Source organism: Spodoptera frugiperda, chromosome 31 (assembly GCF_023101765.2).
Source record: "Spodoptera frugiperda isolate SF20-4 chromosome 31, AGI-APGP_CSIRO_Sfru_2.0, whole genome shotgun sequence".
Lineage (NCBI taxonomy): Eukaryota > Metazoa > Arthropoda > Insecta > Lepidoptera > Noctuidae > Spodoptera > Spodoptera frugiperda.
In genome coordinates, this window is record NC_064242.1 from 10,675,465 (window position 1) to 10,703,254 (window position 27,790).

General features: G+C 38.8%; 2 protein-coding genes across 2 annotated transcripts in view; one reads left to right on the forward strand and one right to left on the reverse strand.

Annotated features, from left to right (window-relative positions):
• LOC118276428 (octopamine receptor) overlaps positions 1–27,790 on the reverse strand; it is a 59,171-nt gene that overhangs the window by 2,970 nt on the left and 28,411 nt on the right. The window lies entirely within an intron of this gene.
• LOC126912869 (uncharacterized) lies at positions 11,416–20,224 on the forward strand. Its single transcript, XM_050707187.1, has 4 exons — positions 11,416–12,931; positions 13,030–15,455; positions 15,570–15,740; positions 20,015–20,224. The coding sequence occupies exons 1-4, from the start codon at positions 11,416–11,418 to the stop codon at positions 20,222–20,224; spliced, it is 4,323 nt and encodes a 1,440-aa protein (XP_050563144.1).

Consider the following 27,790-nt stretch of genomic DNA (forward strand, 5'->3'; position numbering starts at 1 on the left):
ATAATTTAGTCGTCTAGAATTTTATATCGATTGGGAAACTTGGAAAGGAAAACGTTAATATTAAATTTTTAATTGATGCTTTAATTTTATGTTCGCATACCCCAAAACTTACGCAAACATCGGATAAATCATCGATCTTATTTTATTTTAATGAGTCTACTCATCTCAGTTGCTTTTGTGAAAAAGTATACAATTTTCGCAGTTGAATTTAAATCCTTAATCATTAGCACGAGGTTGAAGGCACCTAATCCGATTATTCACCGTTTATAATAATGCTAACCAGAAGAAATTTCAAGGAAAAAATAAACATAGGTACCTATTATCCTTTCCATAATCTTTATTAGAAAAATGTTTAACAAGCTTTACCTGGTTAAACTAATCGCGTACCGCGTAATAGTAAGAAAATATTTCCTTGTGATTTTATTAATTAATGCAAACTTGCAGGTGCTTTGGTAATTAAAGTGGTACGAGCAATGTTAGTATTTTTATGTTTTCTTTGCTGTTTTTAATTTTATTTCTTAAACAAATAATGACGTATGTACATTCAAATTATATAATTAAGCTTCAGGTACTTGCATATTAATTGTATGCTTAATGACTAAACGTGGCAATTACGTGAAAATGTTACGCGAAAAAAAAAAAACAGTTACATTGTCTATGTCTATCAGATGGTACATAATTTTGCTATGTGCTTTAAGTATTTTTATTTGACATTTTTTGTAACATTATTTATGTACATAATTCTATTATTATAATATTTATTTATTTTATTAATTATTGCGCACATACATAAATACGTTTTACGTGTTACGTCAAATATGAAAAGTGATCTATCTGTTATTTCAGACTATAATCCGTTCCAAATTTTATCTCGAGTCCTTTAGCCGTTTTGACGTAATTGAGAAACCAACGGACAAACATACAAACTTTCACATTTATAATATTAGTAGGATGTTAATAAAACTTCCATGTTGAATAAAATAAATCTCTATATTAATCGTCACGCCTTTTATCCCCGAAGAGGTAGGCAGAGGTGCACAATACGGCTAATGCCACTGTACAATGTACACCCACTTTTCACAATTTATGTTGTAAGTTTCATGTAATAGGTGGTAAGCCTATTGCCATAAAATATAATAGCTGTATAACAATACCAATAAACCGCAACACGTGGTCGACTGTTTGTGACGTCACGCCTCCTAACGTCGGTCACTCAATATTAATGCCTCTTGTGGTAACTAATAATAATAGTAAATATTTGAGCATTTATTTTGTGTTTTTAATAAAAAATATCTTAGAATATCTCCACATTTCTATTGTATATACAAATTCCATTTATAAGTGACCCAAAATCACAATGCTACTTTTGTATTCATGTAAAAAATATTAAAAACAAAATGAAACGTTTTGTTACATCTCTGTTTCTAATTACAATTTAAAATACCTTATGCCCGCAGATTCACTCACGTGGATTACGGATTCTGTGCCTTCATTTTCAAAAATAAAAGTAGAATTAGTTACTCTTTAGCACAGCAGCTATCTGTCAATAAAATCCCCATCAAAATCTGGAGAGCTGCTTCAGAGATAAGCCGGAACAGACAGACAAAAATTTTGTGTTATAAGTCCTAATAACGGGGGTGAGAGTATTGCCATAGATTGAGCACAATTCCAGACTCAGTGCTGCTACTGAGAAATTTTCGAAAACTTACGACCTCTCGACCAACGAGGCAGTCACAAAAAAAATATGTGCTAAGTATTTAGCAGTCTATATAAGCATAAATGCATTGATAAAGAAACACACGAGACAGTTTTATCGATTTACTAAATCTACCTGTTTTGGCAACACCGGGTAGACGAGTGATCTATTTTTGTATGCGAACTTTCCAGTCGACACTGACATTTTAACAATTCTAATTAAACTCGATTCCTCTATAACTAACTTTAAAACGATAGAAGACTAATATAACAAAACAAAATATATTATGTAATGTCAAGTAGTTTGTTAATTTACTTACTTGTGTTATGTATTCTAAAATTAGTATGTATATTTATTTCAATGTAGGTAATATTATATTATGAAGTATTTGGTTGGCTATTAGACAATCGTATAAAAAAATAAAAAGAATTTAGAAGTCTTGTATCTCATCACATAGATAACCATTTTATAATAACGAACGTGAGAAATATTAAAATAACTAAAAATAACGGATTATTTACGTAAATATATTAAGAAAAGCTCTACTAGTTTTGAGTCAGAGAGGGACTCTTCGTCATGAGCAGTGTGCAAGGATGCGGCGACGTCGCACAGCACCAGAAGGCGTATTTGGTTGTGGAACGTATTAAAACCATAATTATATTACACATTAAATAAACCAAGTTTTCTAGTCACTACCTCATTCATTTAAACAATTTTGTTTTCCTTTATATTTTACAGACATATCTGAATCAATATCAAACACTCATAGAAAAGTAGTCACAGATCAGATACCTAAAAGAATTTAAAACTAAATGAATCATTTTATCTTCCTTAAATGAAGACCTATTCATTGAACGGATTTTAATTAAAACTGTTACATTGAATTTTAATAAACCTAAACGAATTTCTAGCGAGAATTCTGAAGACAATATTGAGAGACGGTGGATTTCTTTGCTGAGCCTTAAAAAGGCCAACAAGGCGATAGGGCGAGAGGCTTCTTTTAATTCCTTTTAGAAGCACGTCTTTATTATCTATTGAATTGGATGATGTTTAAATATTGTAATTGAAAGTCAGCTGGAATTTAAAAGTGAAGATCGTTCTACAATTTCACTGGTCGATTTTTAAAGAGTATTTTATTTACTGACTGGCTAAGAATTCAAATTCCTCCTCCTCCTTCTCCAAAGCCTCTAGTCTGCTGGTATATGGGACACAACAGAAAACACATTGTGTCTCGCGTTAATTGCGTTCTGGCACATCACGGCTTAAAGAATGATCATGACACGTAGGTACGATGCATTTTGCTCAGATATGAGAAATTAAGAGTAAGAGTCCTAAAGCTGTTATATTAATTGAAATTTATTTAGACAACTTTGACATATCTAGAGTGAAACTTCCACAATATTTTCGTTCCCTGCCTATATGATAAGAGACTTTACCCAGTAGTGAGACAGTTTTCACAATATATAAAGATTAACTGAAATTGATTATTTACAACACTTATACATCAGAGTTACTGTTCAAAAATTATATGAAAATCGTTCACACAATAAATTAATATTGGTCACATATTTCAATGACACATTAAAGTGATTAATGAAATGATATTCGCGAATCATTAAATACACGCGTTTTGTAATCTAATAATTTGATCCGCGCTTACAGCTCACTGATCTATAATGGAATTGTATTGCCATATACCTACTTCATTATATTGTTATGTACTCATTAAACCTATTAAATAAAGTAAATACTAGTTAGTATATTGTTATCTACTTACATTGGTTATATAAGGAATTAATAGATGTATATAGTTCAGTGACAAGTATGTAATAATGACCATACGTTCGCGCGGTAACTGGGCAACCAGCTGGCTCGCAACGTGTAGCGGTTTCGATTCCCGCACGAAACAATTAATTGTGTGATCCACAAAGTGTTGTTTCGGGTCTGGGTGTTATGTGTGTGTGAACTTGTATGTTTGTAAAAGCACCCGCGACACAGGAGAGGATTTCTATATTTTTTATACAGACATAATATTTTAAGTTGGATTGAGCCCAGGTATGGTTTAAAATTAGTTGAGTAACCTCGATAAGTTACGGTCTACAATTAGGTATTTTTACAAATTCTTTTTTTTTTTATGGAACAAGCCGGAAATCGAGCAGACGTATTACCTGATGGTAAGCAATCGCCGCCGCCCATGGACACTTGAAACACCAGATGCGTTACAAGTGCGTTGCCGGCTTTTTGGGAGTTAGGAATTTAAGGGTTGTTGTTCGGGAATCGGGGATGGGGAAGATTGGGAAAGGGGGAATTGGGCCCCCGGTAACCTCACTCACACAACGAAACACAACGCAAGCGTTGTTTCACGTCGGTTTTCTGTGAGGCCGTGGTATCACTCCGGTCGAGCCGGCCCATTCGTGCCGAAGCATGGCTCTCCCACACTTAAAAAAAAATCTATTTTGTAATCAACGATCAATATCTAAATCTCGTGTCCAATCTATTAACACTCCATTGGCTCCACTCCTCTTAGTTATTATTTCACAGAAATGATCTAAAATAAACTTTGACCCTAATATAACGAAAGTAAATACATTCAAAACCTACGCTATTAATTTGAATGCGTACGAGTTTGCGGTTTTATAATTGCTCTAACCTCTACAAATAGCTATTTTTAGACCACATTAACCCCGGAAATTAAGGTTTTGTTAACATTATTAACATATTTGTATGTTTTCAAGGGAATATTATCGTGCGTGACTCCGTGAAATTACCATATTTGAACCAAATGGACTGTAAATTTTATTTCAGTACGCAGCATTTGTAAATTAACAATTTATACTGACATGACACTAAAGCCGTGAACTGAAATTTTAGTTGTAAATAAAATAAATAAAATTGAAACCTATTTGCGAATTTTCATGCTCGACTCGGAAATGAACCCGAGACCTCTTGCGACCTCTCGACCACACAACACATTCTAAATCAGAAAAAAATTAATCATTAATAAAGATATGAGACAGTTTTATCGATTTACTAAATATAATTCTATGACTTTGTATCTGCATGGATTTTTAATCATCACTAAAGAGAAAAAAGTTCTATAGATATTCAAATCTCAACTACCGCAAATAACAGACGCAAAACATTATTGAAATGTAATTGTATTAAAACAAGCAAAGCACTGACCATACATTTAATCCATAACATGTTGTACTACATCATTTTGTGGCTTCCCTGTACTACAGCGTAGCCAGGATTGTTACTAGAAAATGAAATGTGTGCTACGCCGGATGCATGACATTACACGGTCCGTCCCGACATGAAACGAGCACATTCGTAGCAGTGCTACGCCGTAGTAGCGGCTAATGCCCCAGTATTTATTGTACGTAGGTAGATGGGGTTGGTCGGTAATTAAATGGTAGATTGTTAGTTCAGTTTTGCATATTCACAATACCTAATAATAACATACACCTAGTTGTATAGTTTTCAAAAAAGTTGACTATAAGTCTAAAAATAACATCAGCTAACAATTCGTGAAATTTATAAAAAAAAAATAGTTTCCTTGATGTTCCTACGAAACAAAAACAAATCAGATTGACAGAAATCTATTTCATTCCAAAAATAGAACCTCATCTCATCACGAGAATCGAATTGAAAACTTTGAGTCTCCAGTCTCCACTTGTATAACAAAAACATACGAAATATTCTCGATTACGGCAAACTTCGCTCAGCTTCCGAACTAATAAACAAAGTTGAGAACTTTGAACCATAAGACTCTTGAAGACATTTGCCGGAATAAATTCACTTTAACATAGTTCCAACACACTGCGGGATAAAGGCTTAAACGAGTTTAATCGTATGCAGTAGGACTTTGTCTTAGATAAGTAGTTTGTTTTGATGTGTTGGGCTGTTTTGATGTGTAAGTCTTAAATGGATTGTTTAGTTAGTATATTGTTTCAAATGTGACATAACAAAATGCCAAAATTAATGTTGTATTCCTCTCGACTTGGGCGAGGCGAGAGAGAGTGTCAGATTCTTAATGACTAAAAACCACCCGTTCCTACTCCCGATTTTCGAACCGGAGCCCCGCTAAACTGGTAGTAGGTAGTCCGCAGCGCCGGGATGTAGTATTCCTAAGTTTATCACTCGTTTTAAAACAAGAAAAAGGAGGAAAAGCAGCAATTAGCTGCCTTAGGTAAACAACTTAAGCGTTTGTCTTTTTACTAAATTCAAAGAACAAGAATAAAATCAGATAGAGTTAATTTATAACCAGCCAGAAAACCTCATAGAAATTTTTAGTTGGTCAATAGAAAAGTTATATTGATTTGACAAAAGCTTTGCCTAATTCATATTTTAAATGATCCCAACCACTTAAATCCGCTTCTATCACCTATTAATTAATTCCTATATTACTATTCCATTCAGACTTTTTCAATCATATCATCCCCCATCTCCGGACCTTATCTAGCATGGAATTAATCACACCGACTCATGTATCCAGTATCCCATTGATGCTTGGCATTGTGTTACGCAACACTGCATATGTCAACGTCGGTGTCACAGAGGACAGTTACGAAGTGCTTCCTACGTTGATGATCAATTAAAAATACTGCTTTTATGAGAACGCAGTAAATATGGGTATCAGCATGATATTATAATAATGATAGCATACTATGAAAATACACCAGTTCGCATACAAACAAAGATGTTTTTTTTTAAACAACTCCTCACTACGGTTTTCTCCTGTGTCATGGGTGTGTTTACAAACATACAAGTTCACATGCTCATGACATCCAGACCCGAAACAACAACTTGTGAGTTTAGAGGGTTCCCGCACGGAACAACTCTTTATGTGATTCACAAATTGTTGTTTCGGGTCTAGGTATCACGTGTATATGACTTTGTATGTTTATGAATCTATCCACGAAACAGGAGAAAATTCAAGTTTACGTTAAAAAAATAGATAGCCTTTCTCAAAAAATATCTAATACGGTATTATTGTGTAGAATAGAGTAATCCCACTCCTGACTTACTTAACTTAAACTGTAACCTCAAACACGAAATAGCCAAAAACAATACAACATCTAACAATCTACTAAAGAATAACAACAATCCTTCACACCAGAAGAGTCAACTAGACGCGCTGACACGTATAATTACTACTCTAGTGATACCAACATAATGGAAATGTACTTCTAAAGCGCGGCTTAGATGAGCGCCATATTGAACGGAACGAATGAATGAATGAACAAGTTTATTTGTATGGGAGAATGAGATGGTAAGTAAATATATGTAATGAAGCCTGCTTTGTTCGACCTGACAAGGGGATTGTCACATCTTATTTGCATGGATACATTGAACTTATTTCTATGTGAGAATTAGAGATGAATGCCATTGTGGATTCTCGCGTTTTCTATTTGAATTACTTTATTCAATTTGCAACAGCTTTCCTCTGAAGATTCATAGTCACATGGTGTTCTGACGACAAAGACGTCAATTAGGAACGAAGTTCTAATGTTATTCATTGATTTGGACAATATAATATTTATTTACATTAGAGTTTTTGAAATGAGTTTGCTATAAAATTGTAGCTGATGTTTATCAAAAACAATTATCTACTGGGCTTCTAGAGGTACAGGTTGCCTAGGCAAAATGGCATAAACGTTAGTCGAATCACGGGAATAGAAAAGTCAATATGTGAGCTTGACCTTGAATAAACTAATGATATAATAGTCGATCGATCTCAGTATCAATTCCATTGAAACATTGATTTTTAGGTCATTTTATAAGACTAGTATTTTTAGGGAACAGTAGGTAAAGTTCTCCAAAAAAAGGAGGATCCTCCGACCAGGCGAGTTGATCATGTCTGGAGCCTTTCTGCCCCTCTGTCTTTCGTTTGGATTTTCTATCCTTGTTTATTCGCATGGAAACTTCAGATTTGCGATGTAGAAGTAGGTAGCTATACCAAATTGTAGTAGATATGTTCGAAGATTCATATCTCATAGTTTTATACAGCCACTAAAACTTTTACACTTGAATTTTAACATGAATTTTACATTCGAAGAAAATTTAAATTCTGCGCATTCTGTGAAAATTCAAATGTGAAACATGAATAGCTGACTGGACGCATAATAACGTATTATTATAGAATATCGATTTTTCACACAATTATCTTCAATTTGCATCAAGAACAGCAGTTCAGTGGCAGTTTTAATAAAATATGGTACTGTCCGTATTTATTTCTAGGTAAAAGGTAAGTGATTGATTATTATTATTCGTCTTTAATATATAGGTAGAAAACATATTATAATAATTTGATTTACAAATATTTAAAATGAAAAGAAATATTAATAAATTTGATAAATGTAACTACTATCATACACATCTAGCAGTAAAATAAGTGTGTTTTAATTATATCCATAATAATATTATACATGTTGTAGTTTATTTCAAAGTATCTATCAATTAAGACATAAATAAAGGACACCAATCACACAACCCCTGTATATGTTAAATATTAGATTCAATTTGTTTTACCCTTAACAGTAATTAGTCCCAATAGGTCCGACCCTTTGATCAATTACTTCCTTAATGCAAGACGATTTGTTATTAATTGGTTTACATCAACATTAATTTACATTTACTCTCATTATACATACATACATAGCTTTTAATATAATTACATTTAAATAGGATACTGTAATGTGCTGATGATGTTTGTAATGAAATATAAGAGTAGTTTAATTTAATTTTGCTATTCTAGGTATGAGTATATCTAAGGCCTTTGATAGGGTGTGGCACGACAGCCTTATCGGTAAGCTTCCTGCATATGGACTTCCCGCTGATCTGTGCAGATGGATTGCAGACTTCCTGAGGGATCGGTCAATTCGAGTAGTCATTGATGGCTGCTCGTCTGACCAATTTGGCATCAACGCTGGAGTTCCTCAGGGGTCAGTACTTTCAGCAACGCTCTTTTTGCTGCACATCAACGACCTGCTTAAGCCCGGTATCTTTGGGTATGCAGATGACAGCACAGTTGTTGAAAGGTATGTGTCCGATGCGCGGACTAGCGGAACACAGATCCAGTCTCTAAGAGAATCCATGGTCGAACGGTTGAACTCGTCCTTGAAGGCGGTCTCCGATTGGGAAGACGCCAACTTGGTCAAGTTCAACGCTACCAAAACCCAGGCGTGTCTATTCTCTGCCAAACGGAGTCAATTTCCGCTGGCTCCTACTTTCCGAAATGTATCCGTTCCAATATCGGATCAACTAGAGCTTCTTGGCGTAACTCTATCGCCAACGCTAAACTTCGGCTCTTATATAGAGTCGAAGGCGCATCTGGCTGGTAGGAAATTGGGTATCCTCTCGAAGGTGAGACGGTACTTCACACCGAAACAACTGCTGAGCCTGTACCAAGCGCAGGTTCGGTCATGTATGGAGTACTGTTCTCACCTTTGGGACGGCTCGGCTAAATACCAGCTGGAAGCGCTCGAACACATTGAAAGGCGTGCCAAGAAGCTCATCAATGATGATGCGCTTGTGAAGGCCCGGCTTCAAAGTCTTGAACACAGGCGCAAGGTCGCAAGCCTTTCCGTTTTTTACCGGATACATTTCGGAGAGTGTGCGGGGGAACTGCACAATATTCCAGGTATCCTCCTAGTCCTTTCCATCATCGAACCACAAGACAATCGGCGAGACGTCACCGATTCATGGTGGATATCCCACCCACACGCACGAAGCGCTTCGCTTCAAGCTTCCTTATGCGAACTGCTAGGGAGTGGAACTCCTTGCCGGAGTCTGTGTTTCCTGATGGGTATAACCTGGGTGTCTTCAAAGCCCGAGTGAATAGGTTGCTTATGGGCAGACGTGCTCCACCGTAGGCCGCATCATCACTTACCATCAGGCGAGATAGCGGCCAAACGTCGGCCCGCTTAACAATAAAAAAAAAGAGTAGCCTGCGGACTGCTTAACGGGTTACCGGGGCTCCAGCTCAAAAAGCAGGCGTAAGAACGAAGTGGTTTTATTCAATAAAAGTTTGACACTTCCTCTCATCTCGCCCGAGATGGGAAGAAACATTGGACGATATTCCCCCCCTCAAAAAAAGTGTGTGATGAGGTCAGTTTAGAATACATTTACACACTCATTCTCTTACTGCAGATGTCTTAATAACCGACTAAGGGACTAACTATTTTAACTATTGGTAAAACCGAGTAATAGCTCTCTCTGATAAACTTGAACCATTTAAAATAACTCTCGATATGAACCTACAGAGTTGATTTTCGCGTATACTTCTCATGATTTTGAACCCCCTGCGTGGCTTAAAATTTATCGGGTAGCCTTTTTGAATAGCCAACTAAGTAAACTTTATAAACTAGTATAATTATAATTCTAAATATCAAACTTCATTTCAATTCATCGTTTTTTAAACATTTTCAACGCAGCTTTTGATTTTCTAAAAGAGCATATCATCTTTATCAAGCCTATTAAGCGGGAGGTTATGTATATTTTTACTTTGAATATGAGATTTAGTAGTAGACTAGCTGTCACAAGCTATTGAAGTAGATGATGAATATATTTTTTGATAAAGTCAGGGTTACAGATTATGCGTAACATGTATGACGTATTTTGATGTGTAGATTAGTAAAGTTTGTAAACCATACTGTTTAGACCATTAGTACTCGTAGCGATTTAGTTTTGTTTTTATTAGGTACTATAGATAGGTAGGTGCAATAGTGATATATTATGCATGTAAACCTTCCTCTTGAATCATTTTATCTATGAAAAAATAGTTTCTAAGCTATTAATAAATACATATAATATTTTAAAGGTTTGAGCATACAAAGGGACATAGGGACAGAGAAACCGACTTTGTTTTATACTATGTAGTGATTATGATTTTAACAGCACTGAGCCATGTTATCTCCGTGAGACAAAGTGCTTTAATAGATAAAAAAATGTATAAAAAATATCGCCGCGTCGTGTGTCGCGGAATGCTGCTCATGAATATGAGCCTCTAGCATGGCTTGAAACTAGTCGAGTTCCTCGTCAAACAATTACGTGAGTAAGCCGATAACATAGTAATTAATTTAGTATGTCTCACGAAAGTTACAATAAAAAAAGTATTGTATATATGTTGTGTACTGTAGTATTGTGCCAGAAGACCTCCCCGTGGTGCACCCTGGGTACAGGTGATAGGGTTGGAGTGGCTATTGCCTGTAGCTAACTTCTGGACGGGGCGGAAGAACCCGGTTCGGGTTCTGGAAGCAGCAGGCTTCGTGCTGGCACAAAGCCTGTGCTTTCCGAGGGGTCGTTTTTCCGCACGTTTCTCTGAGCTGAACAGAGAACGTAGCGGATGAACAAGGACGGTACTCGTTGTGCATTCACTCTGCCAACGAGTAGCATCGGGACACGTGTTGTCCCAGACTGCAGCCGTCAGAGTCGTAATCCGGGAAGAGGTCATGGGTTCATGACTCGGAACGGGACGACGGTCTTGGCTTGGTCGCCCGGACCGCGAGGAAGATAACCTCTATAAAAAATTCCTCCAATACCAAGTTCTGGTGCGCGGCGAGGGTATGCATGGCTGAGGAGTATGTCAGTCGCGAGCGCACCCCCAGCTAGGGTACCGGTGGACCCTCTAGTTGGGTACTAAATTTACACTTACCTAGGGACAGGGGGCACTCCCTAGGTGGACCATTTACATCCCCCATTCTCGTGGGAACTATATGGATATTGTTACTAAAAAAACTTTAAAAGATGATGATAAGGAGGTACAATCGATGTCAAGAAAGAGCAGTTCGTGTCCCGGCACGAAAGGAAGGACAACGCGGTCGAATTTTAAGCGACCGGCAACACCAATGGGAGGAGTAGCAAGTGACAGTGGCGAGTCTGATTGCTCGCTAATGTCATCGGTCTCCCAGATGTCGACGGCGTCAGTAACGACGCGGGCACGCAAGCGGAGTCGAACAACGACTAGGTCTGCGCAGGATGCAGTAGGAATCCTACCTGGATCAGAGAAAGAGGCTTTGGAAAGACTGGCCAAAGAGAACACAGATCTACGGTCTCAGGTCGCTAGCCTTAAAGAAGCTGTTGCTGGCCTAAAAAACCAGCTGAACCTACTTTCTCAACAGGGAGCAACACAGACGTTACAAGTTTCCGGATCGCCTGTGCCTGGTAGTTTGGCACCAGATACGGAAGCTCAACTTCGACGCTCCATCGCCATAGAGGTTGGCACTATGATGGACGCGAAGTTAGCTGCATTAGAGGGAAGACTGCTGCCAGAGAAGTCGGTTCGCCCAGCTCTCGCTTCAGATGCCAGGAGACCTTTAGCCTCTAAGCCAGTCCAGGCAGACGCGACAGCCAAAAAGAAGGCAAAAAAGAAGAAAAGAAAGAAGAAGGAAATTAATGCAATCACACCCATTGTGGTTGCAGCATCACCTGCACGAATGCCCACTTCGGCTGCAAAGGATGGACAACCGGGGACAGCAAATTCCCAGGACAACACCACGTGGTCATTGGTGGTGGGACGCAAGGCCAAAAAGGCAAATGCCCCACAACCAATAGCTTCATCCGCCTCGAATGCGCAGGTCAAACTATTAAAAAAGCCGTCAGTGAAACTGCCAAAAGTTCCCGCTTCGGCAGCGATCACTATAGGCATAAGGGAAGGAGCAACCACAGGCCTTGGGGAGGTACTTGCTGAGGCAAGGAGACGAATCAATCTTTCGGAGTTCGGGATCACTGGTGACTCATGCCGTGAGAAACGTGCTGCTGATGGTGGGATAGTTTTCATGATCTCCGGTGAGGATTCTTCTTCTAAGGCCGATCGTCTGGCAATTCGTATGCGGGAGGTCCTTGGGGAATTTGAAGTGCAAATCGGACGTCCAACTAAAATGGCCGAGGCAAGAGTCATGGACCTAAACGACGCTGTAACCCCAGATGAGGTGGCAGCGGCCATTGCTAGGGCGGGCGGATGTTCCACGGCAGAAATTAAAATAGGTGAAATTCGACGTCCCCCTTCTTCTTTGGGGCACGTATGGGTCCGTGGCCCCCTGGTGGCAATGAAAAAACTAGCGTCCACCAAGCGCATGCCATTAGGTTGGACGTCAGTTAGAGTCGAAGTACTGGAACCACGTCGCATGATGTGCTACCGTTGCTTCGAGCCGGGGCATGTCAGACGTATGTGCACTAGTTCTGTGGACCGGAGTTCCCAGTGCTATGTCTGCGGTGGAGCCCATAAAGCGCGTGAGTGTACTTCGCCAACCCCAAAGTGCCCGGTATGCTCAGACCAGGGTCGCCCTGCAAACCATCGTCTCGGAGGAAAGCAGTGTAATCCTCAAAAGAAACGGTCGCAAAAGAAATTACAAGAGACGTCAGCTGCACCTCAAAGTGTTGGCACCCCAGAGGAAATGGACACGTCACATTCCCAGCCCTGAAAGTCCTGCAGTGCAACCTGAACCACTGCCGCAGTGCGCAGAATTTATTCCTGCAAACCGTTGCGGAGTGGTCGGTTGCATTGGCGGTGGTGGCTGAGCCCTACGGCCTTCAGGACCATCCTCGCTGGTTCCGTGATACCGTAGACTCGGTTGCAGTTTACTGGGCTGGTGTGAGTGGTGACCCTCACTGTACCCTATTAGACAGAGGGCAGGGAATTGTGGCTGTTGAATGGGGATCAATAGCCGTGGTGGGATGTTATGTGTCTCCAAACATCTCTCTCCAGGATTTCGAGAGATATCTGGATGGGGTAGCTAACTGCATTCGGCACAAATGCTCACCCCGTCCAGTATTGATCCTGGGTGATTTCAATGCTCACTCCAGGGCATGGGGTAACAGGCGGGACAGGCCTAGGGGGCATGTAGTGCAGGACTGGGCGGCTTCACTTGACCTCCGATTAATAAATCAAGGATCTATTGCCACCTGTGTCCGGTGGCAGGGAGAGTCAATTGTGGACCTAACATGGGCGTCCCCTTCTCTAGCCCCTAGAATTATGAACTGGAGAGTGGCTGAAGAGATGGTCACGCTTTCTGACCACCGCCACATTGTTTTCGATGTGGCACCTTGTCCATCCGAGAGTCAAAGTCGTCCCAGTACTAACCCACCGGCACGACGTTGGGCCCTCAAAAAGCTCGATCGAGAAATGCTCATCGCAGCTGCCAACGTCGTTGCCTGGCCGGGAGATAGTTCCCATGGGATCTCGCCCGATCCAGAAGGGGAGGCAGCTTGGTTTCGGGACAAAATGGCGTCAATCTGCGACGCCTCAATGCCCCGAGTCAAGTGCAACCAGCGTCCTAGAGCAGCTTATTGGTGGTCGGCAGACATAGCACACTTGCGTTCTGTCTGCCTGAGGCACCGCCGCCAGTTCCAGCGCACCCGACGCAGAAGGCAACCGAGCGCCACGGAAGAGCAAATCACTGCAGCCTACAGAGCGTACAGGGAGGCAACTATGGCGCTCCAACACGCCATCGCAGACGCCAAGTCTCGGTCCTGGAGAGAACTCCTCGAGGGGCTAAACAGGGATCCGTGGGGAAGACCATACCGCTTAGTCATGGGTAAACTCCGCCCATGGGTTCCCCCCATTACGGAGACCATGGATCCGGATCTACTGGAAAGGGTGATAAATACACTCTTCCCAGTAGTTAGAGACAGCCCCTCACTTCCCTTACCATCGTCAGATTGGTCCCCTGACTTGGGAGTTACAGAAGGGGAGTTAGACCGAGCCGTGCGCAGACTAAGTGCTCGAAACACTGCGCCTGGCCCGGATGGTGTTCATGGCCGTGTGTGGGTGTTGGCTGTAGATGCTCTGGGGGACCGTTTGAGGCGGTTGTTCAACAGCTGTCTTGAGTCAGGCGTGTTCCCCGCCCGTTGGAAGGAAGCCGGATTAGTCCTCCTGAAGAAGCAAGGCAGGCCCGCGGATTCACCCTCTGCATACCGTCCCATATGCCTGCTCGACGAGATTTCCAAGCTCTTTGAAAGAGTAATCGCTGAAAGGCTCGTCGGGCACCTGTCGCGGGTTGGTCCCGACCTGTCTGACCACCAGTATGGTTTCCGGCAGCAGCGTTCCACAATAGATGCGATACTGCGCGTCCGCTCGCTGTCGGATCAGGCAGTGTCCCAGGGTAGGGTTGCGTTGGCGATAAGCCTAGATATCGTTAACGCTTTTAATTCCCTACCCTGGAAGGCAATCAGGGAGGCTCTTGTTTATCACAGAATTCCTCCCTATTTGCAAAACATTATCGGGGCCTACCTATGCGACCGGCACATTCGCTATGTGGGCCGGGGCGGTAGCGTTCAGCGGAGAGAGATTACGTGTGGGGTTCCACAGGGATCTGTGCTGGGTCCTTTATTGTGGAACCTCGCTTATGATGCGGTCCTGCGCGTGGAACTTCCTGCAGATGTCCATGTCATTTGCTATGCAGATGACACGCTGGTAATGGCTAGTGGGACTAATTTTGAGGACACTATCCGGCTTTCAGAGCTCGGGGTGGCAAAAGTCGTGGCTTCTATTCGCGGACTGGGTTTGGAAATAGCGCCTCATAAAACTGAGGCTCTATGGTTCCATAAGCTCCCGAAGACCAGGGAGCCACCCAGTTCGTCAGTCTACGTTGGAGATGCGCATGTCCAGGTTGGCCGATACATAAAGTATCTAGGCTTAACCTTGGATGGTCGGTGGGGCTTCGAAGAGCATTTCGAACGCCTGGTCCCCCGAGTCGAGAAGGCAGTGGGTGCTCTGCACAGACTGCTGCCTAACATTGGGGGACCTCGAGAAGAAGTTCGCCGCCTCTACGCGGGTGTCGTGCGATCGATGGTTCTTTACGGGGCGCCTGTTTGGTCAGCTCGACTGTCAGGCGTCCGACGCTGTAGGACGAAAATATATCGCTTGCAGCGGAAAATAGCCATCCGTATCGCACGAGGATACCGAACGGTGTCCTTTGAGGCGGCAACTCTCCTGGCTCGCTTTCCGCCATTGGACATCCTGGCGGATATGGACGCAAAGGTGTATGACCAAATCCGCACTGTCCGCCGAAATGGCGGTAGCGTGCCAGGAGTGGCGTTCGTAAGGCTGAGGCGGCAAGAAAGGCGACACGCGCTCGAGCGGTGGCGTGAGCGGCTTGAACAGCCGGAGTACTCACGCAAGCGCGTTGTCGAAGCCATTCTACCGCACTTCGAAGCCTGGCTGAAGAGAGAGGAGCGCGTCTCCTTCAGGCTCACTCAGGTGCTCACCGGACATGGTTGCTTCGGTGAGTACCTGAACAGGATTGGGCGAGAGGCCACGACAAATTGTCACCACTGCGGAGGTGACCTGGATTCCGCACAGCACACGCTCGAGGAGTGCCCAGCGTGGGTCTCTGAGCGGCGGGTCCTGGTCACCAGGATCGGGCGAGATTTGTCTCTGTCAGCAGTAGTCAAGGCTATGTTGGCAGAGACAGAAAATTGGAGGGAAGTGGCTTCCTTTTGTGAGACTGTAATGTCCCAAAAGGAGGCTGCTGAGCGGGATCGCGAGAGGGCCGATCCTGTTCGTAGAAGGCGTCGAGGAGGCAACCGCCTTGACGCCTAATACGCCGAAATTCCGCTTGTATAACTGCAAGCGGTCCTTTGGGGCCACGGGCGCATAGAGTGGGGACTCTAGGCGCCCACCCAGTGACCTCAGGGAAGACGGTGGCACAGTGGTCACGTGCTGCCGTGCAACTTGCACAGCAAGGCTCATGGGAGACACACGTCTCCCTAGGGAAGTGCCGTAACAGGCGTTGCACCGTGGGGCTCCGGAGCAGGTCTATTGAGAGGACCCGGTGCCCCTTACAGGTGTTGAGGGTGGCCACCGGGGTGGTTTTAGTGAGGTAAAAATCCCACACTCCCTAGTCTTTTATCCCCAAAAAGCTAGGCGCCTTTTGAAGGTTTCCCCCCGTCACCAAAAAAAAAAAAACCATTAAATGACTGAGTACGGCGGTTAGAGATTGAACCGCAGATAAAATATTTTGTGCTTATTTATCGTAAATGTAGAATTTTATTTACCGATGTCATTTTATATTAACGCTGTGATATATCATGATGATACATTATTAGTTATATCATACTACTGTTATAACAATGAAAATCATATTTTCATCTGACATTACGTCAACTGCAGTGCACATTAAAATTACAAACAGTCAATTTGGTGGTGTTTGCTCTATTTGATATTAGAATCATAAAGTAACCACACAATCAAACTGTTTTGCTTTGATAATGTCATATTGATGACTTTTGACATAATAATTAAGTATTAATTATTAGTTGTTGCCCGACAGCTTCGTTAGCCGAGTGGTTGCAAATGCGCCTGCTAGGCAAGAAGTCTCGGGTTCGATTGCCGGGTCGGGCGAAGGACTGCTGGGCTTTTTACGGTTTTAAAAAAAACTCAGTTGTAGCACGGAGTCTGTAAATGCGCCCGTTATATGGCAATAGCTTCACCACCTATTACTTGGGATTATAACATAAATTGTGAAATGTGGGTGTACATTGTGCAGTAGCATTACGCGCCGTAATGTACACCTCTGCCTATCCTTTCGGGGATAAAGAGCGTGTTTGGCGCTCTGATTGGTTGATTTATTCAAGCCGGCCAATCAGGGAGCCGAACGCGCTCTTATTTCAATCACTTTAAACGTAAAGCAAACTTATACTAAAGGTACATACAACCTAGTATATTAATTATTCTTGTAAATATCACGCTTCCTTTCATTTCATCGTCCCTTCAACATTTTCAACACAACTTTTGATTTTAAAAGAGCATGTCATATAATTCCTTACTTATTATACTTAGGTATGTTGGACTCGGACCAAAGTTCCTTTCATCCGAGATCAAAAGAAGGCCCGTTTTAATTTATATGCGTCCTTGGGAACGACCAGGTGGTTGTTTAACATGTTCATTTCATTCTCATAATACGAACCGCACGTGTTGAAATTGCCCGCGTATTTTGTGTAATTATCATTCGTGTTTGTATTCATAATGTCACTAATCCCCGTACAACGATATGAGCCACATAATGTACGCAATTTTTCTAATTGTACGTGAATTATTTTTGTTATTAAGATTTGGTTAAACGGGTGTGGTGGTAGCAGATAATAAATATTAGGTAGAATACATATGCAACTATATTTTGGCTAATATCATAAGAATGGTTTTTTGTAGGCATGAAAATAATCCAAAGTCTTCTCCCGCCTTGGGCAAGGCAAGAGGAAGTGTCAGATCCTTACTGACCAAAAACCACCCCGTTCCTACTCCTGCTTTTAGATGTTTACCAAAGAGATCCGACTGCCGTTGAGATCAAAGATTATTTTGAAGTCAAAGGGAGAAGCGATAAATAGGTAACTTAACATCGACCCCTTTTCAATATTTCAGAAATAAATTAGAAACGAAAACTTTGACGATTTGCTTATTTATTAGTCGTTAATGGAGCGTCGTTTTGATAGACCTAATTCATACTTAATTCTCTAGTTGACAGAGCATTAGCTATTCAACAAACACCCTGTAACCTGACTTGACAAAATGGTATTCTCAGCCCCTGATTAATAGATTCGTAAGTCATGACTTCGCTTTATATTTATTTCCGATAAAGTAAATGAAGCTCGAAACACATTAATTTGTCATAATAATTGAGTAATGATGACCAAACACGCAATTTCATACTTTGTGTTGTTGAGGAAAAAGTTGTAATTACGATTTTGTAAGTGTAATACTAGTATGTCCTAATGGGTGATGTTCGTAACTGTTCGTTAGATTGCTTGTGTAATGGATTTTATTTATTATTGGACTTAATTATTCTTTTGTGTATCATATGTACCTGATTACCCGTATAAAAATAATTACTAGTAATTAATGGATGAACATTTTCTGTCTGTGCTAAAAATATTTATTTCTTTAACTTAAGAATAATATATAAAAATATAAGCTCCTAAGGTTGTTTTAAGGTCGAAGTCATAAATTATTATCAACAACTAACACAAATAATACCAATTGAAAAAAAATATATTTCTTATATAATACAAAAACATACAACTTATACAACAAACCATCTCATAAAAATCAAATAATTTATAAACAAAAATATAAATTACACCTTATTAACTTATTTATGAGAATTGCAATTTATAAATTAATAGCAATCAAACACAGATTTATTATAAAACAAATTAAATATTAATTAATAAAGTTTTATCGGAACACACATCAGCTTCTCATTAGCGGCCACGATAATAATTCGGTGGAAAATAAATTGATCAGCTTTACTTTATCTGATCCACAGGAATCAATTTGTCAACAATTCAAGTTAGGGAGCATTAATTCATATTTGTTGAGGTTTGTGATCGGGATTTGTGGCTTGAGAACCAATATAGGAAATTCAGATTATCAGTCTTCGGAACAAAGTCGTTACAATTTGAATCCCTGCCGCGATTCCCGTTTTATTTACCCAAATGTATCACAATATAATTATGTTGGCAAATAAGCCATTTTCTTATTTCTTTTATTACCCACCGACTCCCGATAGCAGTACTTCATAATCAACTTAATAGAATGAATATTAATTATATTTATGTAATACTGGCTTCGGGCAGCGGCTTCGCGTTCCCACGGGATATGGAGTGACCTATGTCCTTTTCCAGACTTTAATCTACCCCTGTTACAAATTTCATTTCAATCCTTTCTGCCATTTTGACGTGAAGAAGTAAAGCAAACACACAAACTTTCACATGTATAATATTAGTAGGATAAACAATTTCAATCCCTAGTTAGCATTATTTCAAAATTCAAACCAGCTACAAAAACTATTCACAAAACTAACAAGATAATTTACAATACGTTTCTTTAATAAACATCAGAACTTAATATACACAAGTTGTAACTAGACTAGACTTACAAGTTAGCGGGAACTGAGTTCAACTCAATATTCCTCATTAGTAACTTAACTAGCAAAGTAGCAACTCAGCTCTTGAAGCTTTGAGGCCGACAAGTAAAGTCTTGTATAAATATGAAACGCAAATCAGGTCAACGATCTTTTAGTCAGAGATATTTTCTTTGTTGATCTTTTAGGTCTTACTTATTAGGCTAGGAATAGAGCTGGTTTTTAATTAAATTTTATGCTGAGGCGGTTTTATTACGCTTATTGAAATGTCTATTTTTATCATAATTCAATTCAGTGATTTTCGATCTGTGGATAAAGCCTTTTTTTGATGACCCATTTGTAACCTTCAAAAGGCGTCTAGCTTTTTGGAGATAAAAAAGTAGGGAGTGTGGAATTTTTACTTTACTAAAACCACTCCTCAGCACCTGTAAGGGGCACCGAATCCTCTAAGTAGACCTGCTCTGGAGCTACCACGGTGCAACCTCTGTTACGGCGCATGGCTATGGATATGGAATACGTCTCTCATGAGCTTCGACGTGCAAGTCGCAAGGCAGCACGTGACCACTGTGCTACCGTCTTTCCTGAGGTCGCTAGATGGGCACTTAGAGTAGCCACTCTATGCACCCGCCGCCACAAAATTCCAGTAGAGAGCCTAGTGATGTGACTGATAAATAAATGTAAATCAGAGTTCTTTCTTTCGGAAAATAGCCACTCGCCTCTAATCACTCTCCCTTAGGAAAATGGTTAATCTTACTAAAAACTTATTAATTAGAAATATAACAATCTTGAGGCATTTGTAAATATTCTCCAAACAGATTTTGTTTTGTGAATAGAGAAGAAAAACAGATAACTATAATACCATCTTCATTTATCATGTTTTCAATAACAATTGAGTTGATGTTTCACAAAGTCGACCTATTTCTCTGATCAAGTTTTAACGAAACAAGGCCGACAACCTTTAAAAGCTTCAGATAAAGGGTTTCTTAAAGTTTTATGAGTACAGAAAGAGGTCAGAGGATTTGTCGATTTATTATACGTATCGAAGTTTTTAGAACAATAGCTAGAGAAAGTCTAAAATTCTCCCAAACTCCAAAAAGGAGGTTGAACGTAGTAAAAAAACACTTCAGAATACTGGCCTTCTGAGAATGCTCGTTTAAAGAATTCGAACGATTGCCCGAAATTTAAAACTTTTGACATTAAATACCGAACAAAGTACGAATTCTCACGAACATTTCCGAGGAACATTGCTATAATATCCGGGCTTCCGAGCGACTTCAGGACGCTTCTCTGTTTAAGGCTAAGTTGGACAAGTCTTCTGAATTGGATAAACGCGAATAAATTGCATTAAGGAAGTAACACTTCCTTATAAGAACTATTAAATTCACAACTTTATGCAATTCTTAAACTTGGCTAACTAGTTAAGTAAGAAACATGTTGGAAGTCTTCAGACTAATGAACTTTGTACCTCGTCTGTGTAGTTTAATACAATTTTAACTTTAACGTCATTCTCCGAGAATCCAATTTAATTAAAAAACACAGTCAAAGGTAGTCTGCCTCGTTGGAAGAGTGCAAGTGCGGCTGGGGGGCAAGAGGTCTCGGGTTCGCTTCCCGGGTCAGGCAAACTACAAATGGGTGTTTTTCGTAATAAGCTCACCTCCAATTACATGGGACTTATAACGTAAATGGTAAAAAGTGGTCTCCATACGTGCCATAATGACCTCTGCCTACCTTCGGGTATAAAAAACGTTACGTAAAACGTTAGTACGTTCTCCTTTTTCAAGTTAATAAATATAAAGACACTTTATTTCTCAAATACGACCACAATTACGTAAACATGTAGCTACGATATACTCACAGATTAAAACTACAAGAAGAGAAACGTAAAAATGAACATTTTTACTTTTACACGCCTCTTCGGAAAAAAAACACGCTGTACCAACATGAAATCAGCACATTTACGCACCCCCTTTACACTTTAACCCTTAGGGCTTTCAAACTGGGTAACGTACTGCAAATTGGCACATATCCTTTCATTTTATTTTACGAGCTCGCAATGCAAGTGCCAATAAAAGTTGGAGCAATATCGATTGACGAGGCTACGGCTGAGGCTACTAATACTTGACGGTCGCCATTAAAAATGCATGCTAAACAGCCTTTCTATTGATTTGACTTTGTCTGGAACCTTTTTTCTGGTGTTTGATACTACATATTTAATTTTTAGCAACTTTCTTAATGCGACGTCTTTTCTATATTTATAAACCATGTCTACATTTCTTCGTTCGAATCTTCTTCGTAATAATATTTATAAATAGGTAATGGTTATGCCAAAAACATACGTTTAAAATCAGCGCACAAAGTGCAGGTATAAAAGGTGTAGATAGGTAATAAATGTTTAGAAGGTGGCATGTTAAAATGTAGCTAATTAGCCTCATTTTTCGTCAGAGTTTCGTTGTACCGTCAATGTATTCAGGTGTCCGTAAGTGTGCCATTTTTGAAGATCAAATGTTGTTTAGCTAACCTATCGACGCTTTTTTGCGTTTATGTCAATAAAAAATTGAAATAATTCCCAAAAACATAACACGAATAGAATTTTTAATCAGTATATCTATAGCCTCGGAATTCCAATAATGCCCAACCGCGAGCATTAAACAATCTAAGTCTGGACAGAAAAACAATTGAAAACCAACTCTGTTCCTTGGACTACCAAAGTCGAAATTAGCTTGACAAAACTATATTGAATGGCGCTAACATAAATAATTTTATCTTAGCCATAACTGTTGTTATTAAAACGGTGATATAAAAGGAGGGTATTGTATGTTAGGAATGTATGACCGGCTTCCACTATCTGTGTCCCAGAGTGGTTGGCATCCCTTCAGTTCAGTGCAAATTACACCGTCATAAGTTATTCAGTAGTTGGATCTAACTGAAATGGAACGATTTGGGTAGGGGAGCCATTGAAAATAATGATGACATAAAATTTTAGTTATTTTCTCATAAGGAAAAGTGGAGGACGCGATTTTGTTTGGTTTACAACTTGGAGAATTACCTCTTTTCTATTGATTTTACGGGTTACTTTGTGCTATATATTACCTTCTTGATAAATTGCCATAGATCCTTAACAAATAAATGATTTCCCGTTGACTTTGACTTTCATATTATTCGTGAGCAAGCTTGATACAACAAAAAATAAACAACATTAGCAAAAAACGCAACTTCTTTAGGAAATACCTAAAATAAAATGTCAAAGATGTTTACGAGTATATTATGTGTATTTTTCTACAATTCTATCAAATAGCCAAATCTTCAAATTACCACGCCTTTCTCTCTATAACTAAACTATTCTGTAAACTATAGATAAAAAAGATCGATTACACAAGTATGTCGCAATAAACGGCTACGAAGCATAATGGTTTTATAGCCACAATATTTTTTGTCCAAACAATTTATCTTGCTGTTCTAGACAAAAGACAAATTAATGGTGTCTAGTCCACTCATGCTCGATTACAAGCAGGATATGTCGTTAGGGTAAAAGTATTTCAATAAAAAAAAAACTAGGACTAGGCAAGTGGATAGGAATCTGAAGAAAATTACCTTTGAGTTGGACGATTCAAGTACTTCGATGGTCAATTGAGTATAGACGCTGAACTTGATAGGTCTAGGAATAAAGTACTTTTGGTTATGTTTTCGCAATTGCTATGTTCGGACTGGTATGTTATATGTTACCTATAATATAATATAATATATCGAGATAAAATCATGATCATGGCAACTGGCTGCTGCGTGTCGTATCGCGGGTCCAATTGTCGCAGGGATCAACTCTTTGGTGATCCACAAATAATTGGTTTAAACCTGTGTGTGATGTATATGTAAATTATATGTTTATAAACCTAATTTAGGTTAACGTTCTATAAAACCAAAAAAAATTAATGTAATAAAAAGCTATTTTACAACCAAATACCACACTCTAACAGTCAATTCCAGTAATAGTGAAATTATTAAGAATAAAATGAACGTAGAATCTGATTGTTTGAACGCGAAGAAAGTCAAACAATCGTGGTCGAAGAAATGACAGGATTCATTATGGAACGTCAGACGAGAAACGCCTGGCGAAGTTGCACTTGACCCATTTCACTGAACGCCGAGACGAAAAATAAATGTACTTACACGCAGTTGTTTGTTCGTGGAAAGTGCATGGAGTAAGAGAATATTTAAATAGGAGCTAACTAATCTAAGACCTTTTGACTCATCTTTTTACTGAGCACACCACGAAATTAGTCGTTTTTGTCAAACGCTATTTTCACATAGCGAGCGTAAAAAAAATATTATACAAAAAGTTGCCGGTAAATGAGCAGACAAATCACCTGATGGTAAGCAATCGCTGCCGCCTATAGACACTCGAAACAATAGAGACGTTGCAAGTACGTTGGCGGCCTTTTGGGGGTTAGGAATTTAAGGGTCGTTGGGGACTCGGAGATAAGACTTTGGGCCTCTGGAAATCGCTCTCACATATTGAAACACAACGCAAGCGTTGTTTTACTTTGGTTTTCTGTGAGGCCGTGATATCACTGAAGCATGGCTCTCCCACACTTAAACTACGTTAATTACGTTTTATCATAATCTTTCGCATTACTTAAACTACTCAAAGTAACATGCACAAAAATAACAATTGACAATAGATATAATATACCTGACCAGTTGACTAAAACAAAATTTCAAACCCAAACCACTCCATTACGAAACAATTTCACCAATTTCCCTAACAACGCAATAGGCCTAATTGGTACACACCTATGCAACAATAAAAGTTATATGACACTCGCGTGTTCCAACCCTTATCTATTTTCGACTAACACGTAAGTAAAAAGGAACTGAAATAAAACTTGTACACGGCTTCACATCAAGCTATGCATAACCAATATAAATTGCTCTTTCAATGTGAGGACACATCATAAAAATCGAGATCATGATAACCGGATTGTAACTATATGTAACTAGTAGATCAACCTAATCATATCTGTCAATTTCTTTCATTGTATTTTCGACTTTATATCGAAACGTTAAAGTTGAGAATCTTATAAAGAAATACAGAAAAGAGTTTACATAGTTATGTTGGGGCCACACTAATGGAATATGCCATTGATTTTGAAAACAAATGAACGATTATGAACTTTAAATGTTCGTACAAACATCAATTATCGCCATAATCAATGGCATATTCCATTAGTGTGGCCGCAGCAATACTGGTCATTCAGTAACCTTGGCATACAGCACCACCCTAAAAACGTGAGCTTATATAGTCACGGTACTGCAATAAAAAGATAAATAACAAACCCTATCTTTATCCTACATCACACTAAAATTAACCTGTCATACTTTTTTATTTTTATTTACAACTCTAACTTATGTATTTAAGTAATTATTTTAAACGAAATTGTTATTACCGTTTCGTGTTATGTACGAAGGTAGGTCACGTAATGTGCCTGTGACTGACCCACATAGAAACGGCTGTAAAAATCTAGGCAGAAAATATTTTTGCAAAATATATTTTATCGTATAACTGTGGTATAAACTGTATTGCAAAAACTGCTTGGATATACTGTTAGATTTTTGATTTTCTATTTAAATTTTTGGACGTAATATTCTGTATCCTTTGAGTATATTTATTTAAATTATCTAGTCTGAATTGTCAGTCTTTTGGGCACTATATCTCACGACTCGGATGAGGACTATTTCTTTGACGCTGCTTACAGTGTAACTATTAAAACGGAAAAAGTAAAAACTAATAAATTAGTTGTTATGTTTGTTACATATACCTGTAGTTTTTACTTTTAAGTGGTAAATATTTTAGTCTTACTTTTTAATTTTACTTAGTCTATGTATTTAAGTTCATATTATGTCTATGCTTCTTACATTTAAAATAATAAATCATAATATTCGTCTGAGTTTACGATAGTCATTCATTTTTTAACATGTTATATGACTGATTCATCCTGCCTACAATAACTGAACAAAGCTATTTCGTAAATTGAATTACACAAACATTACCTAGCATAGTTTCCGTAGTTTCCCGTAACTAATGCATACACACATCAAACACATACCATTTGGACCATACACTCATACAAAATTCATAAAGAACTCTTCCCATTCCCAAAAAAGGTCGCCAAGATAACTAAAGATTAATGCGAAAAATCCCTTTATTTCGTACTACTTATTTTTCTATGTCCCTTCGTCTTATAAAACTTGCTCACATTTCTTACAGGCAGAGGATCGCCTAAAACAATAATTTAGTATTATTAGAATGTTCTGAAGTTCTAAGAGCGTGTGAAAGTCTAGAACTTGATAAGTTCTAGATTTATTGGCGTATGAGGTACATATCTTTCAGATCACACATGTTCAGCCTGTAGGTGGCCTTTGCTGACCAAAGGCCTCTTCTCACACGGAGTAGGTTTGAGCATTTATGACTATGCTTGCTCAATGCGGGTTGACGATTTCAAACTTATAATTAGAAATTATAAGTCCAGGTTTCCTCACGATGTTTTCCTTCACCGTTTCTCAGTGGTGTCTAAATAATCTTAGAAAGTAAATATAACTCGGAAAATGTCACATTAGTGTCGATATTAATATAATTATATCATTGACCTCTAGTACTATACTATGTATCTTTCCAAGTTAAATCCTTTTGAGTTTAAACTTCTAGAGGTAAACCTTATATGGAAACCAATTTTAGAGCTCGTTGGAGTAAAAACATATTAGTTTTGAGATGTACTGAATTAGGGCCTGCGGTGGTCCCTTTGACATTAATTATTAACTTCAGACCCCAAAACATGCAAGGTAATATTCACTATTTTGTCCTTCAGAGACGATGCTTGGCAACATGTGTTCGGTTTTGGATTAGTATTGTATTTACTTGTGTAAAGTTGGGTGTGACAATAATTACTAGTTTTTGTATTTGGTAAATACAGACCGACGCGACGCTTATATATTGCTTACGTTTTTACAATGTTCTTAAAAAAAATACTAAAAACTTTTTTACATCTGGTGTTTCAGGTGTCTACGATTGCTTACGGTGGCGGCGATTGCTTACCATCAGATGATCCGTCTGTTCGTTTACTGGTTTAGGTATACCTACTGCAACAAGCATTGCAATATAAAATAAAAAAGGGAAATAATCTTTTCTATTTATTCTTATATTTAATTATTTTTATCTTTTCTGTTATTTACAATATAAACATCAACAAAACTCAAAATTAAGTAATTCAACTAAAAAGGCAAAATATAATTAAACATTAATAATTTTGAAGAAAGTCTCCTTAATTACAATTTAAATATAATATCTCTTTAAGGAACGGTTATGATAGAAGAGAAAAAAATAATTAAGTTGGGAAAACCGCCCAAAGGTGCTATGCGAAGCTAAAAATTTTGCATAATTACTGTGAAATAAAACGGAGCGAGGAACGTTTTGAAAGACCACCATTTTTAATTTGACTCATTTTGCTTTCCACTGTTTTGTGGGTACAATGTGATGTGCTTTAACTAACATTACATTTCCATTACGTTTTTTAATGTGAGGAAAATATTGCCGAGGTTAATGTGTTCAACTTGGAAAAAGTTAGAAGATAGACCTTTTTAAACTACAATTTAATATTCTTTTTTCATGAAGCCACGCTTTTTTGGGATGCGTAAGCCTATGTTCAGATGGAAAGCGTTAAGCGTACGTTTTAGTTACATCTCCTCGCATTTTACATGTATTGGTCTGAATAAGCCTAAACACACGCATACATAAGCTTGCTAAGCGCGCGTTAGCATGTAATTAAACTAGTAACATAGACTTATTCTTATTTATCTCACAAATCTTTTTTTTAGAATGTATGATTTGTGACAGCTAAACAACCCATATACATTGTTTGGATGTCTGACATTAACTCTTTTTATTCACATCTTTATATAGATCGTACTTGCTTGTAATCGTATTTGCTTATTCATGCTTGTAGATCAGTCAAAATCACAAAAAAGTCGGTCGTATATAAAAAGTGACATAATATAATAGAATCAACTGTGTACAAACTTCTCAATATGATATATAATGAATAACCAAATTAATTAAGCTTAAACCAAAATAATTACTTGGCGTAAACATAGTAAAAACATTGCCCAAAAAATTGGTATATTCCAAGTAATTAATAGAATTAAATATTGTATTTCATTATACCTATATTAATTGCATACT